Raw genomic sequence first — 19,741 nt, 5'->3', positions numbered from 1 at the left:
GAGTTATTTTTTCAAAACAACATTTCTACTAAAATTTGGTGCAGCAGCTATTTGGACTGTAATGTAAATATGCTAATAATAATACAATCCATTTTGAGCAAACCCCCTCTGCTTCTAAAGTCTCAGGCTTTCTAGGGTTTTAGCCTAACGAGTGAGTGAAGAGACAGACGAACAATCGCCATCATCTCTGGAGACCCCCAGGTTACGATCGATTCTCTCAATCTTCGATTCGCTTCACATGACCCAATAGTCTCCATCTCTACATCCTCTTCGATGCTCCGTCTAAGAACCGCGAAATCAATCCCCAGAAATGTCATCTCCACGCTTCATCGGAGCACCACCGTCTCCGCCGAGACTCCATTGCTTCCTCCATCTCCACAAAGCCCTAGCTTAGCCGCCAATCTTCACTCCCCCAGCATCAGATTACTGCGTAGCTTCACGGTCTGCTCTGTTTCAAGAAACACCGTAACTAATCAAAGTCCGAGTCTTTTTAGGAGATTCTGTAGCGACGAGAGCGGAACCAGCTGGACCGAGGAGGTAGAGTATCTAGACGAGTCTGGTAGTGTGATACACAGTGGTAAAGGGATAAGATCCGTTGAGCCAGGGGTTGACGATCATGTCATGGTCGGTGGGTTGAAGAAGCCTCTGATGAACGCTTCCGCTGTTGCCAAGATCGTTGAGGTTGTGCAGAGGTGGAAATGGGGGCCTGAGCTGGAGACTCATCTGGACAAGCTCCAGTTTTTGCCCAACATGGTTCATGTTAAGCAGTCGTTGAAGATCGTTGAGGATGTTGACGCGGGGTTGAGTTTGTTCAGGTGGGTTAAGAAGCAGCCTTGGTACGTTCCTTGTGACGAGTGTTATGTGGTTTTGTTCGATGGGTTGAACAAGGGGAAGGATTTCGAAGGGATTCAGAAGCTGTTCGAGGAGATGGTTCAAGACTCCGGGAGGAGTCATCATCATCACTCGCTTGGTGCTTATAACCAAGTGATTCAGTATTTGGCTAAAGCTGAGAAGCTGGAGGTTGCTTTCTGTTGTTTCAAGAAGGCTCAGGATTGTGGGTGCAAGATCGATACGCAGACGTATAATAATCTGATGATGTTGTTTCTGAACAAGGGCTTGCCTTACAAGGCGTTTGAGATTTATGAGAGCATGGAGAAGACTGATTCTTTGTTGGATGGGTCGACTTATGAGCTGATCATTCCTAGCTTGGCTAAATCCGGCCGTCTTGATGCAGCTTTCAAGCTGTTTCAGCAGATGAAGGAGAGGAAGCTCCGGCCAAGCTTTAGTGTGTTTGCTTCGCTTGTTGATTCAATGGGGAAAGCTGGTAGGTTAGACACGTCGATGAAGGTTTACATGGAGATGCAGGGCTATGGTCATAGGCCATCAGCAACTATGTTTGTTTCCTTGATTGATTCATACGCTAAGGCAGGGAAGCTTGACACTGCTCTTAGGCTTTGGGACGAGATGAAGAGTTCAGGTTTCAGGCCTAACTTTGGATTGTACACAATGATCATTGAATCTCATGCTAAATCAGGAAAGCTTGAAGTAGCAATGTCGGTGTTCAAAGACATGGAGAAAGCTGGGTTTTTACCCACACCGTCTACATATTCGTGTCTATTAGAAATGCACGCTGGCTCTGGACAAGTAGACTCTGCAATGAAGATCTATAACTCCATGACTAATGCTGGCTTAAGGCCTGGCCTGAGCAGTTACATCTCTCTTCTTACACTCCTGGCCAACAAAAGACTTGTTGATGTTGCAGGGAAGATACTACTCGAGATGAAAGCGATGGGGTATTCTGTAGATGTCTGCGCTAGCGATGTTCTGATGATATACATCAAAGATGCTTCCGTTGATCTCGCTTTGAAGTGGCTGAGGTTCATGGGCTCTTCAGGGATCAAAACAAACAACTTCATCATCAGGCAGTTGTTCGAATCATGCATGAAGAATGGCTTATACGATTCAGCTAGGCCTTTGCTCGAGACGCTCGTGCATTCCGCTGGGAAAGTAGACTTGGTGCTATACACTTCGATTCTCGCTCATCTCGTCCGTTGCCAAGACGAAGATAAAGAGAGACAGTTAATGTCAATCCTCAGCACTACCAAACACAAAGCTCACGCCTTTATGTGCGGTCTCTTCACAGGTCCGGAACAGAGGAAACAACCGGTTCTGACGTTTGTAAGAGAGTTTTACCAAGGGATTGATTACGAGCTCGAAGAAGGAGCTGCTAGATACTTTGTCAACGTCCTTCTCAACTACCTTGTCCTAATGGGTCAGATAAACCGAGCTAGGTGTGTCTGGAAAGTAGCTTACGAGAACAAACTCTTCCCAAAAGCCATCGTCTTTGACCAACACATCGCTTGGTCTCTCGACGTGAGAAACTTGTCGGTTGGAGCAGCGCTTATAGCAGTGGTTCACACTCTCCACAGGTTCAGGAAACGAATGCTTTACTACGGTGTGGTCCCGAGGCGTATTAAGCTAGTGACGGGACCGACGTTGAAGATTGTAATTGCTCAGATGCTGAGCTCGGTTGAGTCGCCTTTTGAGGTCAGCAAAGTGGTGTTGAGGGCACCAGGAGATTCGGTGATGGAATGGTTCAAGAAACCGATCGTGCAACAGTTTCTTCTGAACGAGATACCGTCACGGGCTGATATATTGATGCATAAGCTGAATGTGATGTTCCCAAGCTCTGCTCCTGAGCTTAGATCTATGTTTCCTCCCAAACCAATCATGTCTTCAAAGTCATTTTAAAGACAACAAAAGCCACGACACTCGTTCCTCTAGTTGTGCTATGCTTCGTATCTCTCATTGTCAATACTTGTCTGAAAATGTAATGGAAATTATATTTTACGGTAGTATTAATCAGTGAAATTTTTTTTATAGTTTAGATTTATTATTCTGTTATAAATTATGAGAAATATTGAATAGAGATTTTATAACCGGTTAATTTAGTAATTTGATCGAGATAAGAATTTTTGGAAAAAAATATTGTAAATGAAACCATGAAACAAATATAACTGTGAGTTGTAAAATCGCGTGGGAATATTTTTTACGATTATATTAAAATAAAACCAGTTGTAAAAATATGATCAACCTGCAGTAAAACTGGTACGTTTTCATCCTGGGTAGGAATTAATATGTCGGTGTATCCAAACATCTTTCACGCGTTAAAAGGCGAGAAGAGATCTCACTTCCCTTCACTCTCACTCCACAACTTCGAGATCAAGTTAAAAGGTCTGATTCCTTAACCTTCCTTCTCTTATTGCGTTATCGAATCAGAGTTCTCCAATTTCTTGAAATTGATTCCGATTTGTTTCGAACAGTTGCAGCTTTTTAGCTTTCCGAAAAGAATGGCGGCAACATCACCACTCTACAACCAGCTTAAGGTGATGTGAATCTCTCGCCCCTTTTTTCGCTTTTCAGAATTTCGAATGTGAGATTGAGTTTGATTTTTTTGAGTGTGTATTAATTAGGATGCTGAACCATTCTTCTTGTTGGCTGGTCCAAATGTGATCGAATCCGAGGAGCATATTCTTCGAATGGCGAAGCACATCAAACACATTGCCACAAAGTATGATTCTTTCTACTTTTGCATTACCAACTGAAGCTCTTTTGTGTTCTGTTTCTAACATCATTACCTTCGTGTTGATCTCACATAATATTAGCTTATTTACATCTTCAACATTGTGGTTTCCTTTCTCAAGTTACTTACCTCTCTTTATGTGTGTTTGTGTGAATGGCGTAGAGTTGGGTTGCCACTGGTCTTCAAGTCAAGTTTTGATAAGGCTAACAGAACTTCTTCAAAGTCCTTCCGAGGTCCTGGCATGGCTGAGGGTCTCAAGGTGTCTTTCTTCTCTTTGCTTTTCATCTCTAAGTATAGATAATTAAGATGTTAGGACTTGTTGGACCTATAGATCGAATTGTTGCCAGCAGCTGCATTACCTTTCACTTATGATGCATTGCTACCATTTAGCTGAACAATAAGTATAAATGATTAGTATGTTAGGACTTTTCATTTGAAAAACCTTCACCTAGTTTCGAAACTGCTGCAGTAATCTTAGTTGCAAGTAGCTCTGCATTACTTTTCTCTTATGATGCTACCGTTTACTAGAACAATAAGTTGCATTATTTATTTATTTTTTTTGTTAAGACACTGATGGTTACATTTATGATTCTCCAACGCAGATTCTTGAGAAGGTGAAAGTAGCATATGACTTACCAATTGTAACTGATGTTCATGAGGCGTATCAGGTATATAACTGAACGTATTTCACCTCATATAATTGAGTTTCCGCAAGTCTTTGGTACCTTCTGATGCTTTTTTTTTTTTGTTTTATTTAGTGTGAAGAAGTTGGCAAGGTTGCTGATATAATTCAGATACCAGCATTCTTATGTCGCCAGGCAAGACTCTAAACTGTTTATTCTTCAAGGCTCCTGTTTTGTAGCTTTCGAACTTCCAATCTTGGATATATTTCTATTATCTGGTTTATGATTTAAGCTGTTGATTACAATTCCAGACAGATCTTCTGGTTGCGGCAGCTCAAACCGGAAAAATTATCAATATTAAGAAAGGACAGTTCTGTGCTCCTTCTGTGAGTTGTTTCTTCTTTACGCTTTTCCGAGCTGGTAATAAACTTTTCTAGGAATATTTTCATGACTGTATTCTCTATATAATGAACTCTAAGGTCATGGAAAATTCGGCTGAGAAGATCAGGCTGGCTGGGAATCCGAATGTGATGGTTTGTGAAAGAGGAACCATGTTTGGATACAGTAAGTTATCATCTCTTGTTCAGATATTGAATGTAGGTAGCAGGCTTGAGGATGTTGTTTGAGTCCATGTAATTTAGCAGTGTAAATAAACTAGAGATTCTCAAATGTCATGGCAGTAATTTGAGACTTATAAAATTGGTTCCCCTTATAAAATGGTGCTGAAACTATTTTTTGGTCAGTCTTTCCAATTGTCTGACTGACTCTTGCTTGGTTTTTTATTATCAGATGATTTGATAGTAGATCCACGAAACTTTGAATGGATGAGGGAAGCTAATTGTCCTGTTGTATGTAAACCTTGCTTCAGCTTTTTTTTTTCACATCGTGTATTGTGGTTAATATTGCACATCATTCAGTAAATAATTTAACGTACTCAGTTTGACCAAATTTTTTTTTTTAACGTACTCGTTTAAATTACTGGTGTCAGGTTGCTGATATAACCCATGCACTACAACAACCTGCAGGCAAAAAGGTATGGTACTTTCTGAAAACAACTATTTTCATTTAGAAGCCAATGATATTATATATACTTGGAACGCAAAAACAATACATTCTTTTGCAGTTGGAAGGTGGTGGTGTTGCTAGTGGAGGCCTTCGCGAGTTAATACCCTGCATTGCTAGAACAGCGGTAGCAGTTGGTGTCGATGGAATTTTCATGGAGGTAGGATTAATTGTTTGATACTACTTAGGAACACCACATACTTTTAGACAGTTTATCAGCTTCATTGGTTATGGTCATATAATCCTGGATTCTATGGTTGAATTTGATTATGATCAGGTTCATGATGATCCTCTAAGTGCTCCAGTTGATGGTCCAACTCAATGGGTGAGTTTTGTGTCCTTACTAATAGCATGAATTCATTCTAACTTCAACAGCAAAAGTATCCCTCCCGTTCTTGAGAATGATATGAATATTCTTGTGTGTTTTTTTGTTGTTGTTCAAAGCCTTTGCGTCATTTAGAAGAACTCCTAGAGGAGCTCATCGCGATTGCTGTAAGTCTTTTATTGCTTTATCGTTCCATGTATTGTTTACAAAATCTGTCTTCCTATACACCATCAGCGATGGCAAAATCTTGATTCTTAAATTTCTTGGCAGAGGGTCACAAAAGGAAAGCAGCGGTTCCAAATCGATCTCACACCTTACCGCGACTAGGATTGTAAGGTGAGTGTCCCAAATGGGCGTATATTATATGACTCTTCTCATAGCCACACGAAACTGTTATGAATCTTGGAGACTAGTTGACCAAAGAATGTGAACTTTGACAACGCAAGCATGATAATGCATCATCTATCATCACCGTTGTAACATAGATGGCCTCTGATTTGTATTTTTGTTTTTGTTATGTTTTTATGTCTGAAACTTTTAGGTCTCCTCCTCGGACATATGGGTCCACGGCAAATCCTGGAGACCTCATTACGGTTGCTACCTCTCCCTAAAGGATATCTATCATCTACATGAGCAAAGAATGTTGTTCCCTTTTTGATTGCTCCAAACTTTGAACATATATTTATGTTTTTATTCAAAAGTTGTTCAGATTAAGAGTGTTATTATAACATATAATAACTATAATGAATTCTGTTTACATTCGATAGGCAAAGTTGTACAAGCTCATGGGTTAAACAGGTTTGCTTCCCTAAGTCAACCACTTCTACATATGCCTGCACATTGTATGTATTTTATCTTCAGTGCAACAGTTTATATACATATACGTGACTGTGATCCAATCAATGGAACTATGAACATATAACAAAACGGTCTTGCACAAGGATTTGCTCTTGTTGATTGTCTAGTGTCCTTTGCACAGATTGATAGAACTCAATCCAAGAAGACGAGTATGAAGAGCCAAACATGAATGTTGGATTGGGACTTGCAGTGACCAAATCTAAAACAGAAATGGCAGGTCTGAGCTGGTGAGGGAAGTTGAAAGCCAAGTTATCAACTTTGTGCTCATAGATTTTGCCATTACGGTCCAGTTTATAGCGAGAAGTTCCCTGAAACTCTCCTTTGGCCTCCCATGGAACTCTAGGTATACCTTTGAGATTCCACCTGATGAGAATCATGTTCTCTGATGGTTGCCAAACCCTGAAGATCTCAAGTGAGATATCTCTGAAGAGAATCTTGCCATGAAACCTGAGTGCCCAGAAGATCAGTTTGTAGTTCTCAATCCCAGAGAAAGTGTTCACTGGATCCACCAGTGTTATATCATCCCTGAGACACAACAGCAAAGAAGAATCTCAGATGCTATAGTTCTAGTCTTCTAGATATCTCATGGAAAGGTTTCTCCTTTACTCATTTAGGGAACGAAGGATTGATTGAATGATTAGTAAGATGAGAAAGAGACCTGTAAATGTCGTAATTGAGATCTTTGGAGAAGAGCAAAGGCAAATCTTCACGAAGGGTGCGTATAGCTAAACCGAGATTGATGTAGAACTCATCTTTTCCCTGCTGCTGGTGCTTATCTTGCTCACTCGGCATGGTCTTAACCTGCGCGCCTGGAGCAGGAGGAGCCTGGACAGGAAGAGATAGAAGAGAGAGACTACCTTCTTCGAACTCGTAGCTATTGGAAGAAGAAGATGATGATATGGATAGAGAATGGGTTGAAATGGGCTTCTCTTTGAGGGATTTTCCAGTTTGAAGAAGGAATGAAGGAGAGAGATTCGGGAGAAGAAACGCCATAGCTAGCTGAGCCTTCTATTGTCTGTACTTTTTTCACGGCGAAGAATCAGACAGACAGGGGGAAGAGGATGATGCACGAAGTGCTTTGGTGGAAGATAAACAGCTGTTCGTATTTTGAGTGGTAACCAAACCTTAGCCCTGTTTTGTCTTTTTCTTTTTCTTTCCGTCAAGATTTTATTTAAACAGCCCGGAGCCCGAAAGTTACAAAGCCGAAACCCAGCCCTACTAAGCATAAAACCCAAAAACCAAATGGCAACATAATAAACTAAAAGGGCCTGAGGTCCAAACCGATAGAAACCGAGCAACTGCTTGTAGGCCCACGCGTCAAGGAGGCCGGACACGTGTTCAGATCTCCACCATCTCGTCCCTCCCGCCCCGACCTGACCGTCACCGCTTCTAGAGCAATACCACCGAAACCCTCGTTTCATCGGAGCTCGTATTACTGGAGAGCCTCCATCGAATCATCTTCGAGATCTCATCCCGAGCCTCCCAAACATTCTCCCCATAAAGTTGAAACCCACAAACCATCTCTCTTCATTCACGCTTTGTCTTCACTTCGGAGAGCTTCATCGATCAATTCGAGATCTCCTCCAACAGATCAGAGCCGCGAACCACAGGAACCATGAACCAAAAACCACATCCGATCCAGATTCGGGAACAAACCCTAACCCACGAAAAGATTGAAACACCTAAAGCCGGCGACGCAAGACTATGAAAACCTTCACCCCCGGAGTCAAAATCCGGCGACGGTGGAGCTGAAGAAACTCCCACCTCCCGAAGACAAGGGCCGGCGGCGACAGAGCTGTATAAGCCTCCATCACCCGGAATCGAAACTTAATCTGACAAGCCGACTTCACCACGCCAAAATCCTCCACACGACCGCGTCGTTACCCCAGCCGCATAGCCACCATTGATGTTGGTTCACTCCCCGAGTTGACGACGACGGTTGGGAACTGGACCAGAGCTCAGACAAAGCGGTCAGGGAAAGGAGGCGAAGCAGAAGCAGTGGAAATGCATCTTAACAGAAGTACGGAGGGCTCCGGCGACGACACGCTCGCTCACGCGCCGGCTGTACGCCGAATCCAAAAGTAGATCTACTTTCTCTCTCTCTCTGAAACTTTCTCAAAGACACAAGGCCACTTCTTTTTCTGCTCTGTTTTGTCTTTTTCTTTCTTCTGACTTCTTAATTATCTATTTATTTATTTATAATAAAGCTCTGATACGAACAAATTAAAAAAAAAAAAAAAAAACCGTAAAATTGTATAAACTAATTTAGGCATTGTAACCCCAATTGATGTAATCTCTTCATATACCTAGGCTAACAATATCTTTAGTGTATACATACAAAAACATTCGATATTTTTGCAATTTTAATAACAAAAACAATTTGTTCAAATTTTAAATTTTAAAACTAAAATATGATTACAATACCAGTCAAAACATGATAAGGCTTAGGGAATAATTTTTTCAATGTGCCGGAGTCCGTAACGAAAAATGAGTAACCAGAAAAAAGCCCAAAGAGCATACACTAGTAAATTTCGGTTTAGTAGAATCTACGCTGTTAAAAGCCAATGTTATGCTGCTAGTTTTGGTGTTTAGATTTTTAACCTTTTTACTTTCGTCTACTAATTATTCTGTTAAATGGAAGCCAGTTAATTATAAAAATCGATTTCAAGTTTTCAACTATCTAGTTTTTCATAACAATCCAACATCTTAATATATGGATTTTCATCAACGAATGTTCAAGATAATGGTAACGTTTTCAAGTCCATGTTGTCTGTCAAATCGTTCCATGGTTCAAGACTAAAGTCATGGGACTAAATCGAGTCTTCCAGGGCAAGTACAAAGTTGTAAAACAGATACAATATTAATTAGGGACAGAGATTTAGGAACATTGATCGTATTGGCCAAAACACATTTTGAAGCCAATAATTAAATCTTTGAACCAAAGTCAATATCGGCAACGTACAGCGCTTTATCCACTATCAAGAAGTGAATCAGAGACTCTAAATTGTTGCCTGTAACGAGCTACCAAAACCAAACGCAATATTATTTGAACCAATAGGTCAGCAGAATCATAGGTATGTGAGGCCTTTTGAATGCACATGATCTATTTAAACTAGATCACGTACCAGAATATCAGCCACATTCAGTTTTGGCAACAAACAGCGCTTAATACACTATCGGTAATAAAAAGTGCACCAGCGACTCTAAAATGTTGCCTTTCGGTGAAAAACACAAGGATAAACACTTTCAAAACAAACCAAGACAAAACAGAGCAGATCTCATCAAAAGCAAAACTATAAGCTCAGGTTATAAAAAAGAAGTATGCATCAACGAGCTGTGAATCTCTCAAAGTTTGATGGTAATCTTTTCTCATCATCCTTGCCTAACATTCAATTTTTTTTTAAAGAAAAGAGAACTTGTAAACATAAGAGTAATAGATCTATAGCCTCAGAACATAGAGGATAAAACTCATCAAGGAGAAATCTCTCAGATGGTACGGACAATCTCGAACATCACAGGCCACACAATACTAACACCATAAACTAGCCAAACCTAAAGAAAAAAAAGAAGAAGAAGGCACTGTAAATGGATAAACGCTCTTAGCGTGATGGGTGTATCAAAGGAAAAGGCTGCTTATATAGCTAAAATTCTAGGTTAGAAGAAACCCTAAGCAAGTAGGTCAAAATACTAACATTGGGCCTCTATCATTTTCAACGCCCACACCAAGGGACTATAAGTGATAGGGTTCTTATAATTAATTGGGCTTACGAAATACACTGCAACAACCTTTATTAAGCCTGTAAGATGTTCAAGTACATTTAAATAGCCCAAAATATTGGACTCATGTAATTTTACAAGTTGCAAATTTAATGGGCGATAATATTGGGCTCACAGTATTTTTATTTTTATTTTGTGCCTGGTAAGGATTTGAAACCACATGCTAACTTTAAAAGTTTTCATACAATTGTTGTTTATGCTTAGCCATGGCGTCCGAGTGTACGATTCGGTTTCTGGAAGCACAAATTTAGTCTCATTCGGATGCTAAAAAAGTTTGGTTTGGATTTATTCGGGCTTGGTTCGGATATAGTAACACTTTGGAAACCTGGTTGAACCATTTTAAAATCGGGTTCGGTTCTAAATCGGTGATACATATTTAAATTTACAAACTTAAAAATTTTAAACAATTTGTTAACAAATATTTGGTGGTATAAAATTGTTAAAAAGAGAGAAATATAAACAAGTTAAAACTAATAACTAACAACTCTATAAATATAACAAACATCATTTAAACTTGCAAAATAATTTTTGAAAAAAAAAATAATTTTAATCAAACTTTAGATGCAATTGTCAAAACAAAAAAAATCTCAATATTTGACTAATTATCAAAAATATACATTAAACTAAAATTGTAGTTAAACTTTCATGTTATGAATAATTATTATAGCACTTATTTACGATTGAATTTGTGTTTAATATGAAGTTTTTTAGGCAGATACTCTCTTTAGATTCGGATAAAACTCAAAACCCAAAATACCATAGAACAAGAACAAGAGCCATTCGAATAGCATGTCGGGTTCACATTGGATTTACCATTTATTGGTTTTTGGGTTTGTTTGTTTGCTCACCACTACTTATACTACGCCTGAGATTTATTATCCGAGATCCGGATTCGATCTGAAATCCGCTCTGGATCCGTTCTGAAAATAGGATATTCGGGGTGCCCGGATCCGAATCCGGATAGTAAAATCTTGGATCCGTCCAATCCGAATCCGGATATCTTAATTTTTAGGTCCAGATATCCGGATCCGTATTTTTAAAACACATTAAATTTTTAAATTTCATTAATATTTATACATGAATTAATCTTATAATATTATATTTTAGCTTTTACAATATTATAGACATATATAAATATATTTATAAATATTTAATTTATGTATTATATTAAAAAAAATTAGTATTTTTTTAAAAAAAAATGTTATTTTTAATTATTTTTATGGATCCGGATACGGATATCCGCGGATAATAGAATATCGGGACGAATATCCGAAATCCGGATATCCGGAAACCACGAATCCGGATCCGGATATCAAATTCACGGATCCGACAGATCCGGATCCGGGTACCCTGAATTTCCCGGATATCTTGATCCGTCCGAGGCCTAACTTATACTACAGATAAGCTAAGTTTGGTAAAGCACAACAGATATATTATCCCCTTATTGATAGATGAAACTCGCATGTTTGTCTTTTAGACCAAATCTATATTGGTTTACGTAGTTGTAGATACGGAAACAGAACCAAAAATAAGGATCTACCACCTAACAGAACCAAACCAATTTAAACTTGGTTTTGTAGCAGGCAAACACAAAATGTAGAAAGTCTCAAGCTTCTGGAAGAACCGAGTTGTGTGTTTAGCTAGCGGCTGGCTGCTACCAAAGCCATGTGCTCTATAAGGTCAAGCACTCGGTTGCTGCAAGTAAAATTGGGAGACTAACTGTAAGTGTTTGAGATCTAGTTGAAATATCTGATTGAGATGAGAAACGAGAACTGTACCTGTAACCCCATTCGTTGTCGTACCAAGAGACAAGTTTCACAAAGGACTTGCTCAATCCAATCCCGGCATTGGCGTCAAAGATACTTGACCTGTTATAACCAAAATCGTGATCATCACACTGGTCAGTGAAACCAAAAAGCAAGATTCAGATGGCTCTGAGGAAAAGAAGAGAGACCAACCTTGAATCACCCACGAAATCATTGGAGACGACATCTTCATCTGTATACCCTAGAATGCCTTTCAAAGGACCTTCTGAGGCAAACCTGTTAGAGGTTTACATCAAACCATGAGAGGTTTGCACGAATTGTACATTAAACTCAGGAAACAATAATATTGTGACAAGAAAGCATACTTAATGGCCGCTTTAACATCTTCATAAGAGGCACCTTTCTCAAGTCGACAAGTTAAATCCACAACGGAAACATTTGGTGTTGGTACACGGAATGCCATTCCCGTAAGTTTCCCGTTCAGTTCTGGCAGAACTTTACCTACAGCCTACATCGACCAGAAAATCACTGCTCAGATATGTTTCCAGAATTAGGATAACTACATGGTTATGTGTACCTTTGCGGCACCGGTTGAGCTAGGAATGATGTTTTGACTAGCTCCTCGACCTCCTCTCCAGTCTTTCATTGATGGCCCATCAACAGTCTTCTGAGTAGCTGAATATGAAAAGAAAAGTCAACCAACAAACATATGTTAGTGTTATCAGATTCGTAATGTACAGTGATGTAGAGCAGGAGAGCAAAGAATTATAGACCAGTGGTTGCGTGGACAGTTGTCATCAAGCCTTCAAGAATACCAAATTCCTCATGCACCACCTGACAAAAACAGTTAAGTTGACTTAGCGGGTCTCTTAGCAATGAAGGACTTATGGGTAAAAAACGAGGGAGAAGATCATGGTGTCACATTACCAACCTTGGCAAGAGGTGCAAGACAATTGGTGGTACAACTTGCATTGGAGACAATATCCATGTTTGGTTGGTATGTCTTCTCATTAACTCCAACAACAAACATGGGTGCATCAGCTGAAGGGGCAGAAATTATCACTTTCTTTGCACCACCCTGCAAAACCAATGAAATATCAAGCAAAAACATGTCATTTTTCAAACAAGGGTTATGTGAGTTAAATGTTATCAAAAGTTATGAGGTCAACGTATGTTTGTATGAAAAATGCACCTTCAAATGGGACGCAGCCTTTGAGAAGGTAGTGAATACGCCTGAAGACTCGACAACGTAATCAGCTCCAAGATCAGCCCAAGGGATCTCAGCTGGATCTCTGAGAAAAAAAGTTACAAAAAGATGTTATGTTCTAAACTGAGATAGCGTGTTCTCTGATCTGCAGAAAACAACATGCCACTTTGAAGCGATACCTCTTGCTGACAACGTTGACCTTTTTCCCATTGATCTCCAAAGTAGAATCATCAACGACATTGATGGTTCCCTTGAAATTTCCGTGAGTAGAATCATATCTCAACATGTAAGCCTGTAAAAATAGGGGATAGGAGATCCACATCAAACTAAAACCCAGAGTCCCAGACACATGTTCATCCGAAAGGACGACTCAACATATGATGCATCTTTCAAAGTTTTCTCATACTATACCGGATTCAAGCAAGCAAGCAAGCAAGCAAGAGAGCAACTCAGATTAAGAACAGAGCATTAATAGCGTCTCAAGATATAGCCTGATAGAAAAACCAGCAAGAAGACATGCTTACCATGTACTTGGCATCAATGAAAGGGTCATTAACTGCTACAACCTCAATATCATCCCTGGATGTTGCAATGCGGAGGACCAACCTTCCAATCCGACCAAAACCTGTCGTAGAAAAATGGAGCTTCTATAAGAAATGAAAAAGTTTGGGGGGCCTTTAAACTGATGATTTGGGAGGCATCAATCACTTACCGTTGATCCCAACCTTAGTCTTTCCGGTGCTACTTGACCCTACTCAAGCCAAACAAATCAAAATCACCAATAAGCAGAAGCAACAAACAAATAAACTGAAGCAAGTTTTTTTCGTAATTACTTTGAACGGCAGGTGGCACTTGAGTAGCAGTAGCCTTGATGGGCTGCACAGCTCTTGCACTGCATCTTCTGTACATTTAAACATATAAAAAAAACACTTGAAAATTAAAAAACTGCATTAAGACAAAATGACATGACTCGTTACAGAGTTTTTGGCACAGAACTGTAGAGACGAAGATGGCCCAGTAGCAATCGCGGCACCAGAAAAGCTGCGGCTAAATCCAAGACTTGAAGAAGACACCTGAGTTTGTATGAGACCAAAAAAAAAAAAAAAAAAGATTCAAATCAAATTAAAACAACTCAAAAATCGAGTATATAACTTTTACTTAGTTCCGAGATACTTGTTAAAATCTAAACCATCTGAGCTCATTACACATACTGAAAGATCAACAAATAAAATTCCAAAACCACAGGCCATTTCAACATACGATAACTAACGTAAGATCAAAAACGAGAGTAACTTCGTCACCATTACGCTGAGAAACTCATAACAGAATTATATAAACAATATATCACATGAAACGACTTCTTTCGCAGAAGTAACGAAAGACAGATCAAAGCACGACCTAAGCTAAAGCGAAATCGAATCGAGCAGAATCAGAATCGAAGCTGAACATAGATAAACTAGTATCATCAGTAAGATTCAAAAACGTCGTGACTCTAACCTTGGAATGATCACACGACGGCGACGAGAAAAAGTCACCGCGAGGAGCAGCAGCGGTGGCGGCGGATCTGAGGAGAGAAGAGGAAGCCATTGGAGAAATGAAGAGATCTCTTGTTGCCTCGACTGGTCAAAAAACCCTAATAACAGCTTCGATGGCTTCTTGGAGCAGGTGTAGAGCCAAAACCCAAATATAAATAAAAAACGTGGAGAATCCAAATTGTTCGCAGTGTTTCCCCTTTTTCCTTATTTAAAATTAAAGGAATTGCACTCTTTTCGTCTACTCAACGGAGCGAATAAATATTTTAATGCGCCAACGACTGACTACTGTGAAGAGACGACACTCTGTTGCTTGCTAATGGGTTGCGAATCTGGTGCGGCCCACCTTATTAAAAACACATATACAGATATGATTCGTCCGTCTCCTCTGATATTTGAAGATCTTTTGTCGCTTTAGCCCTTGGTGATGCCACGTCAGACGGATCTGGGCCGGGGTTTCTAAACACCCTTCCAGCTCCTTCTTGTCAACTTTTCAAAACTGACAATGCACCGTATTTCTCACCAACATCGTATATCTGATAAATAATGGAGAATCAAAAGAGGGAACAAATCAGCTGGTGGATACGGAGCGGATATCCGAAATTTTTTCACTATCCGTGATCCGCTCTGCTCCGTACAAATACCTACATTTTTTATCCTATCCGATTCGTGATATTTTAAATACTCGAAAATTCGGATATTCGTTGATATTTCAACTATTTGCGGATTATCTGTTCCGCTTCGTAAAAAAATTAAAATTAATAATTATCACATAGTAAAAAATAAAAAAAATCTAAAAATAATATAAAAATAATAGTATTTATTACAAAATAGAATATTTAATTTTAAAACACTAATAACTAAAATAATAAATTTAATAAATAAAAATATTATAAACTTTACATAAATATAATAATTATATAGTTTATATATATATAATTATTTAGATATCTATTATTATAAAGAAGAGTTTACTCTCTCCTGGTGATGTCACGTCAGATTCCACGTCAGAAAGTGACACGTGTCCCATTTTATATTTGGGCTTTATGTAGAATTTATTTGTTTTTGTATGTATGGGCTAGGAAAATGGTGGGCTGCGGTTGATTTAATACATGCCCATAACCTGAATAAGAAAACCCTACCTTCTGGCGTTGTCCTCTCCTTCTTCGTTGTGCAGAGACTTTTCATCTTCATTTGTGGCATTAAAACACATCCATTTGTTTCTTCTTCGTGATTATTCTCCATTACTTCAGTCACCACGATGTAGCCTTAAATGCATGCTTTGATTAGGAGTCGGTGAACCTGAGCGTATAAATATATAGGCCAGCTTTCTTTCTCCTACTATCATCTTATCAATCTATTTAAACAGCAAAACAATTTTTTTTGAGATATAGCTAACTTCCAAGTTTGATTGGCTATAGTTGATGAGCCGTATTTAGATCTCTCTTACCATTAGTCAAGTTTTTAAGTCTGATATGTTTTCTTCAGATATGTTGTAGAGAATTGTAATATCAAGAAGCTTTCATCAGTAACTGTTTAGGAGTGTTCGTGTATTAATTTCATCTTCATGGTGAAGGACCTCTACTGCCTCTGTTCAAATTTCCTACCGAGATAGGCAAGCGGAGGGAGATATGTTCTGAAAGTATTCCGAAAATATCTTTGTATTTCTCTTTCAAAAACACTTGAATCCACTTTGGTTAACATTTAATAGTAATCTTTGTTATTTCTCATTAAATTTAATGTTATTTTTTTTTAACTTGCAAGTGAATATATTGTTTGAGATTTGGTGTGCATATTGTTAAGGATAGCAAGCATAAGCTCTTCAACGTTTAATTTTCCAGTTCATTTTATGTCTAGGAAAAGGTTCTACAAATCAGTTAATTACATATTACAGTCTGCTTAAGATGCTGAAAAGAAATTCTTAGCAATGTCGTCTCCATAGTGACTATGATTCCTAGAACTTCCCTCATGAGTTTGTCTTATGCTTCCTTGATTTTCTCTGTGGTGTGTTAGGTGTGATGCAAAGATGGTGATGGGGAGTTTAAGAGGGAAGAAGATGTTCGTCAGTGATTCTTTGAAACCGAAGAATGTATGTCTCCTTTTATGTTTCTTAGTTCACAAATCCCAGAAAGTTCAAAATCCAAACACATGTTTGGTTCCTTCACCCTCTTCTCTCTCAAGGTAACTTTTCATATTTGGGCATCCATTGAAGTAGCTCTGCATAACGTTCCTGCTAGGATACTGCTCAATCAATTCTATGTAGGATTACAATGCAACGATTGAGTTCTATTAGTCACCATTTCTTCTACAATCAAATTGAGATAATGATATTGTTCATATAGTATTAGATCAGATTACGAGGAAAGACTCCATCAGTAAACAGGGTAGGCACTGGCCAGACGTTGACATAGTTGTGTTCAGCACATACTTTTGGTGGAGAACTAACTTCAAGATGAAGATCGTGTATGTTTTTAATCATGAAGTTAAAAACTTTGCTCCAAACAGTTTTGTAATGTTTCAAACCTTTATAACTTGATGCATATAATATATATCAAAATACATTTGTTGTACACTCTTTTATTAGTTTTGCCTTTTTTTTTTTTTGACGTGGAAAGGATATTCTATTACTCAAGCTAGGGGGGGTCTGGGTAACCAGACCATTAGTTTTGCTTTTAAAAGAAGGTATTTGCAATTTCAAATGTTATAAATGTTTTATGCCACTGACGTAATGGTTGAAAAACCTCTATACATATGTCATTTTAAAATAACACCCAACTTCTATATATAGTCAATGGCAGTACATATCTCCAAGTTATATTATAGACTAAATTTTTTCTCTTTTAAAATATAGGAAACAGATTTTTTTTAGCCTACAAGCAAATGTTGTAGAGCAAGTATGCATTATGCAAAAGAATACATATATTTAAAATCCATATGCAAAAACATAAAAGTTGTTATAGGCCACTTTCTAACACATGCAGACTCCACTATGAATAAGAATTAAAAAAACAATATTGTCATCAAACTTTATCACAAATCCACATTTGTACATCTATAATTATGAGTTGGACAATTAGTTAATTTGAGACAATACCAAAGCAAGAATAATCGAAAAATAAAAATGCTGACACAACCACGATATAGCTTAGTTTATCCATTGTTCAAAAAAAAAACACTACAAGAAAACATGTAATTACCGACTGCAAAAATAGTCACAAATCAGTCGTAACACATGTGTTTGCGCCTATTTTGCGACTGAATCGCATAGTCGGAATACCACGCGTCGCTAAAACAATTAGTCGTTAATCGGTTGCTATTTTGCGACTGACTAACGACTGATTTAAGATTACTGTTATTAGTCGCAAAAAAGTCACAATTCAGTCGCAAAATATTACGACTGATATGCAACTAACTACTATTTCGTTTACGACTACTCCACGGCTGTTCTTAAGTTGTTATATAGTCGATGTCGTAGTCGTTTTTCAGTCACAAAATCAATTAATATATTTTTAAAAAAATATATTTTTTCTTATTATTTAATCAATTAAAAAATTTTGATTAATCAATTAAAACACAAAAATATGGTTTGCAATTGAATTGATTTACAATTGAAATCGGTTTACAATGAACAAAACAGAAAAATAATTAAATCTAACTAAAAAAAATTAGATCTAGGGTTCTTCACGCCATTTACGGTGGGGCTTCTTCACAGCCATTGACGGCGGGTCTCCGGAGCTTGAACAGAGGAGGCAAGCTTGAACGGTGAAGAGCCTGAGCCCGAGACGAGAAGACAGACGGTGAGCTTGTGAAGAGGTGAGGAGAGGTGGGAAGAGCTTTACCGTAGACAACGGTGGTCGTCGTCGTCTTTATGTAGCTTACGCCTCCACTGTATCTCTGTAGCTTCCGTCATCTCTGTGTAGATTTCATTGTCTCTATGTACCTTCCGTCGTCGTCTATTAATAGCTTGAGCAGAAGTGAGGAGAAGGATTGAGTATAAGTGAGGTGGAAATGAACAGCTTGAGCTTGAAGACGAACACCGGCTTCGGTGCAGAAAGAAGAAAGAAATAAAGAACAGAGGAGATAGAGCTGAGATGGAGAGACAGAGAAGAGAGGACGAAAGAGAGAACAATGAGTTCTAAGTTGAAGATGAAAGAGGAAGAAGATTGCTTTACTCGTGGAAAGGAAGAGATATATGAGAGAGATGTAGACCATTGGATTAAGAATAATCAAAGGTGGAGATTAAAAGATTGGTTATCCTCGCCAATCGGTACTCAACCAATAGAAAATAAAAGGATGGATTGCTCTTTGTTTCAGAAGAAGAAACACACAAAAAAAATAAATGAATCTAGACCATTAGATTTAAGCAATTTAAGATAATCAACGATTGAGATAGTATCCCTTAATTAGTGTATTGACCAATATAAAAAGAGAAGAAATTTTTTTTTAAGAGAAGAGATTATTGATTATATTTGTGTAGGGTTTGAAGTTTTGGAGTTTTGACTTGAAAAATATACTTTTATAGGTCTTAGTTTTAACTTAAGATTAAGTGTATAAATAGTAGATACATTTTGGTTAATTTTTTTTAAGTTTGTGATTTTATGTTTGGAGTTTTGATTAAAAGTTATGATACAGGGTTTGAGGGTTAAATTTAAAGTTTGGAATAGTATAGTTGAAACTAATAAAATTTTCTTCTCCATTTATATACAGTTTGTTTAGAAATTTTCTAAATTTAAAGTATTAGATATCAAATTTAACATTTGTAAAATATATGTTTAAGATTTGGTGTTCAAATTTTAAGATAGAGTTGTTTGGGTTTAGATTTGGGTATAAGGTAAGTTATCAAAAAAAAAAGAGCCTAAGATTAATTTATAGTATTTGGAGTTTAATTTTAAATTTAATGTATATAGCATATACGAGATTTATATTTTGATTATATCATTTGAAAAGTATTTAAAGTTTAAATTTAATTTAAATGATAAGATTGAAAAGATTAGATTTTATAATGTTA

General features: G+C 38.0%; 4 protein-coding genes across 4 annotated transcripts; 2 read left to right on the top strand and 2 right to left on the bottom strand.

The window, feature by feature from the left end:
• Window positions 1-101: 101 nt before the first annotated feature.
• Window positions 102-2,879, top strand: LOC106300801 (pentatricopeptide repeat-containing protein At1g79490, mitochondrial). Its single transcript, XM_013737029.1, has one exon. It carries the CDS (start codon window positions 274-276, stop codon window positions 2,749-2,751), a length of 2,478 nt encoding a protein of 825 aa, XP_013592483.1. The 5' UTR covers window positions 102-273; the 3' UTR covers window positions 2,752-2,879.
• A 296-nt stretch (window positions 2,880-3,175) lies between these two features.
• On the top strand, window positions 3,176-6,410 carry LOC106300861 (2-dehydro-3-deoxyphosphooctonate aldolase 1). Its single transcript, XM_013737117.1, has 15 exons — window positions 3,176-3,234; window positions 3,324-3,386; window positions 3,474-3,571; window positions 3,746-3,842; window positions 4,186-4,251; window positions 4,342-4,401; window positions 4,518-4,592; window positions 4,686-4,770; window positions 4,996-5,054; window positions 5,195-5,239; window positions 5,330-5,428; window positions 5,546-5,593; window positions 5,713-5,760; window positions 5,864-5,929; window positions 6,135-6,410. Exons 2-14 carry the CDS (start codon window positions 3,351-3,353, stop codon window positions 5,918-5,920), a joined length of 873 nt encoding a protein of 290 aa, XP_013592571.1. The 5' UTR covers window positions 3,176-3,234; window positions 3,324-3,350; the 3' UTR covers window positions 5,921-5,929; window positions 6,135-6,410.
• LOC106300862 lies at window positions 6,333-7,590 on the bottom strand. The gene is made up of 2 exons (XM_013737118.1): window positions 7,110-7,590; window positions 6,333-6,976 (listed from the first exon to the last, which is right to left on the bottom strand). Exons 1-2 carry the CDS (start codon window positions 7,442-7,444, stop codon window positions 6,502-6,504), a joined length of 810 nt encoding a protein of 269 aa, XP_013592572.1. The 5' UTR covers window positions 7,445-7,590; the 3' UTR covers window positions 6,333-6,501.
• A 4,069-nt stretch (window positions 7,591-11,659) lies between these two features.
• LOC106296770 (glyceraldehyde-3-phosphate dehydrogenase GAPCP1, chloroplastic) lies at window positions 11,660-14,990 on the bottom strand. Its single transcript, XM_013733000.1, has 14 exons — window positions 14,699-14,990; window positions 14,198-14,274; window positions 14,035-14,102; window positions 13,914-13,952; window positions 13,726-13,826; window positions 13,381-13,493; window positions 13,187-13,286; window positions 12,926-13,072; window positions 12,768-12,828; window positions 12,572-12,669; window positions 12,360-12,502; window positions 12,187-12,270; window positions 12,007-12,096; window positions 11,660-11,923 (listed from the first exon to the last, which is right to left on the bottom strand). Exons 1-14 carry the CDS (start codon window positions 14,786-14,788, stop codon window positions 11,869-11,871), a joined length of 1,266 nt encoding a protein of 421 aa, XP_013588454.1. The 5' UTR covers window positions 14,789-14,990; the 3' UTR covers window positions 11,660-11,868.
• Between the last annotated feature and the right edge of the window lie 4,751 nt (window positions 14,991-19,741).

The sequence above is a fragment of the Brassica oleracea genome, chromosome C6 (genome assembly GCF_000695525.1).
Source record: "Brassica oleracea var. oleracea cultivar TO1000 chromosome C6, BOL, whole genome shotgun sequence".
NCBI classification, from domain to species: Eukaryota; Viridiplantae; Streptophyta; class Magnoliopsida; order Brassicales; family Brassicaceae; genus Brassica; species Brassica oleracea.
This window is presented reverse-complemented; position numbering and strand designations above follow the sequence as displayed.

Excerpts from the sequence above, each read along its gene's own strand:
- LOC106300801 (XM_013737029.1), top strand. The coding sequence starts at position 274 with ATGCTCCGTCTAAGAACCGCGAAATCAATCCCCAGAAATGTCATCTCC.
- LOC106300861 (XM_013737117.1), top strand. The coding sequence starts at position 3,351 with ATGGCGGCAACATCACCACTCTACAACCAGCTTAAG. Across the intron at positions 4,593-4,685 it reads GACAGTTCTGTGCTCCTTCT|GTCATGGAAAATTCGGCTGA; the intron begins GTGAGTTGTTTC and ends ATGAACTCTAAG. Across the intron at positions 4,771-4,995 it reads AGGAACCATGTTTGGATACA|ATGATTTGATAGTAGATCCA; the intron begins GTAAGTTATCAT and ends TTTTATTATCAG.
- LOC106300862 (XM_013737118.1), bottom strand. The coding sequence starts at position 7,444 with ATGGCGTTTCTTCTCCCGAATCTCTCTCCTTCATTCCTTCTTCAAACT. Across the intron at positions 6,977-7,109 it reads CTCAATTACGACATTTACAG|GGATGATATAACACTGGTGG; the intron begins GTCTCTTTCTCA and ends GTTGTGTCTCAG.
- LOC106296770 (XM_013733000.1), bottom strand. The coding sequence starts at position 14,788 with ATGGCTTCCTCTTCTCTCCTCAGATCCGCCGCCACCGCTGCTGCTCCT. Across the intron at positions 13,494-13,725 it reads TCATTGATGCCAAGTACATG|GCTTACATGTTGAGATATGA; the intron begins GTAAGCATGTCT and ends CTATTTTTACAG. Across the intron at positions 13,073-13,186 it reads AGGCTGCGTCCCATTTGAAG|GGTGGTGCAAAGAAAGTGAT; the intron begins GTGCATTTTTCA and ends TTGGTTTTGCAG.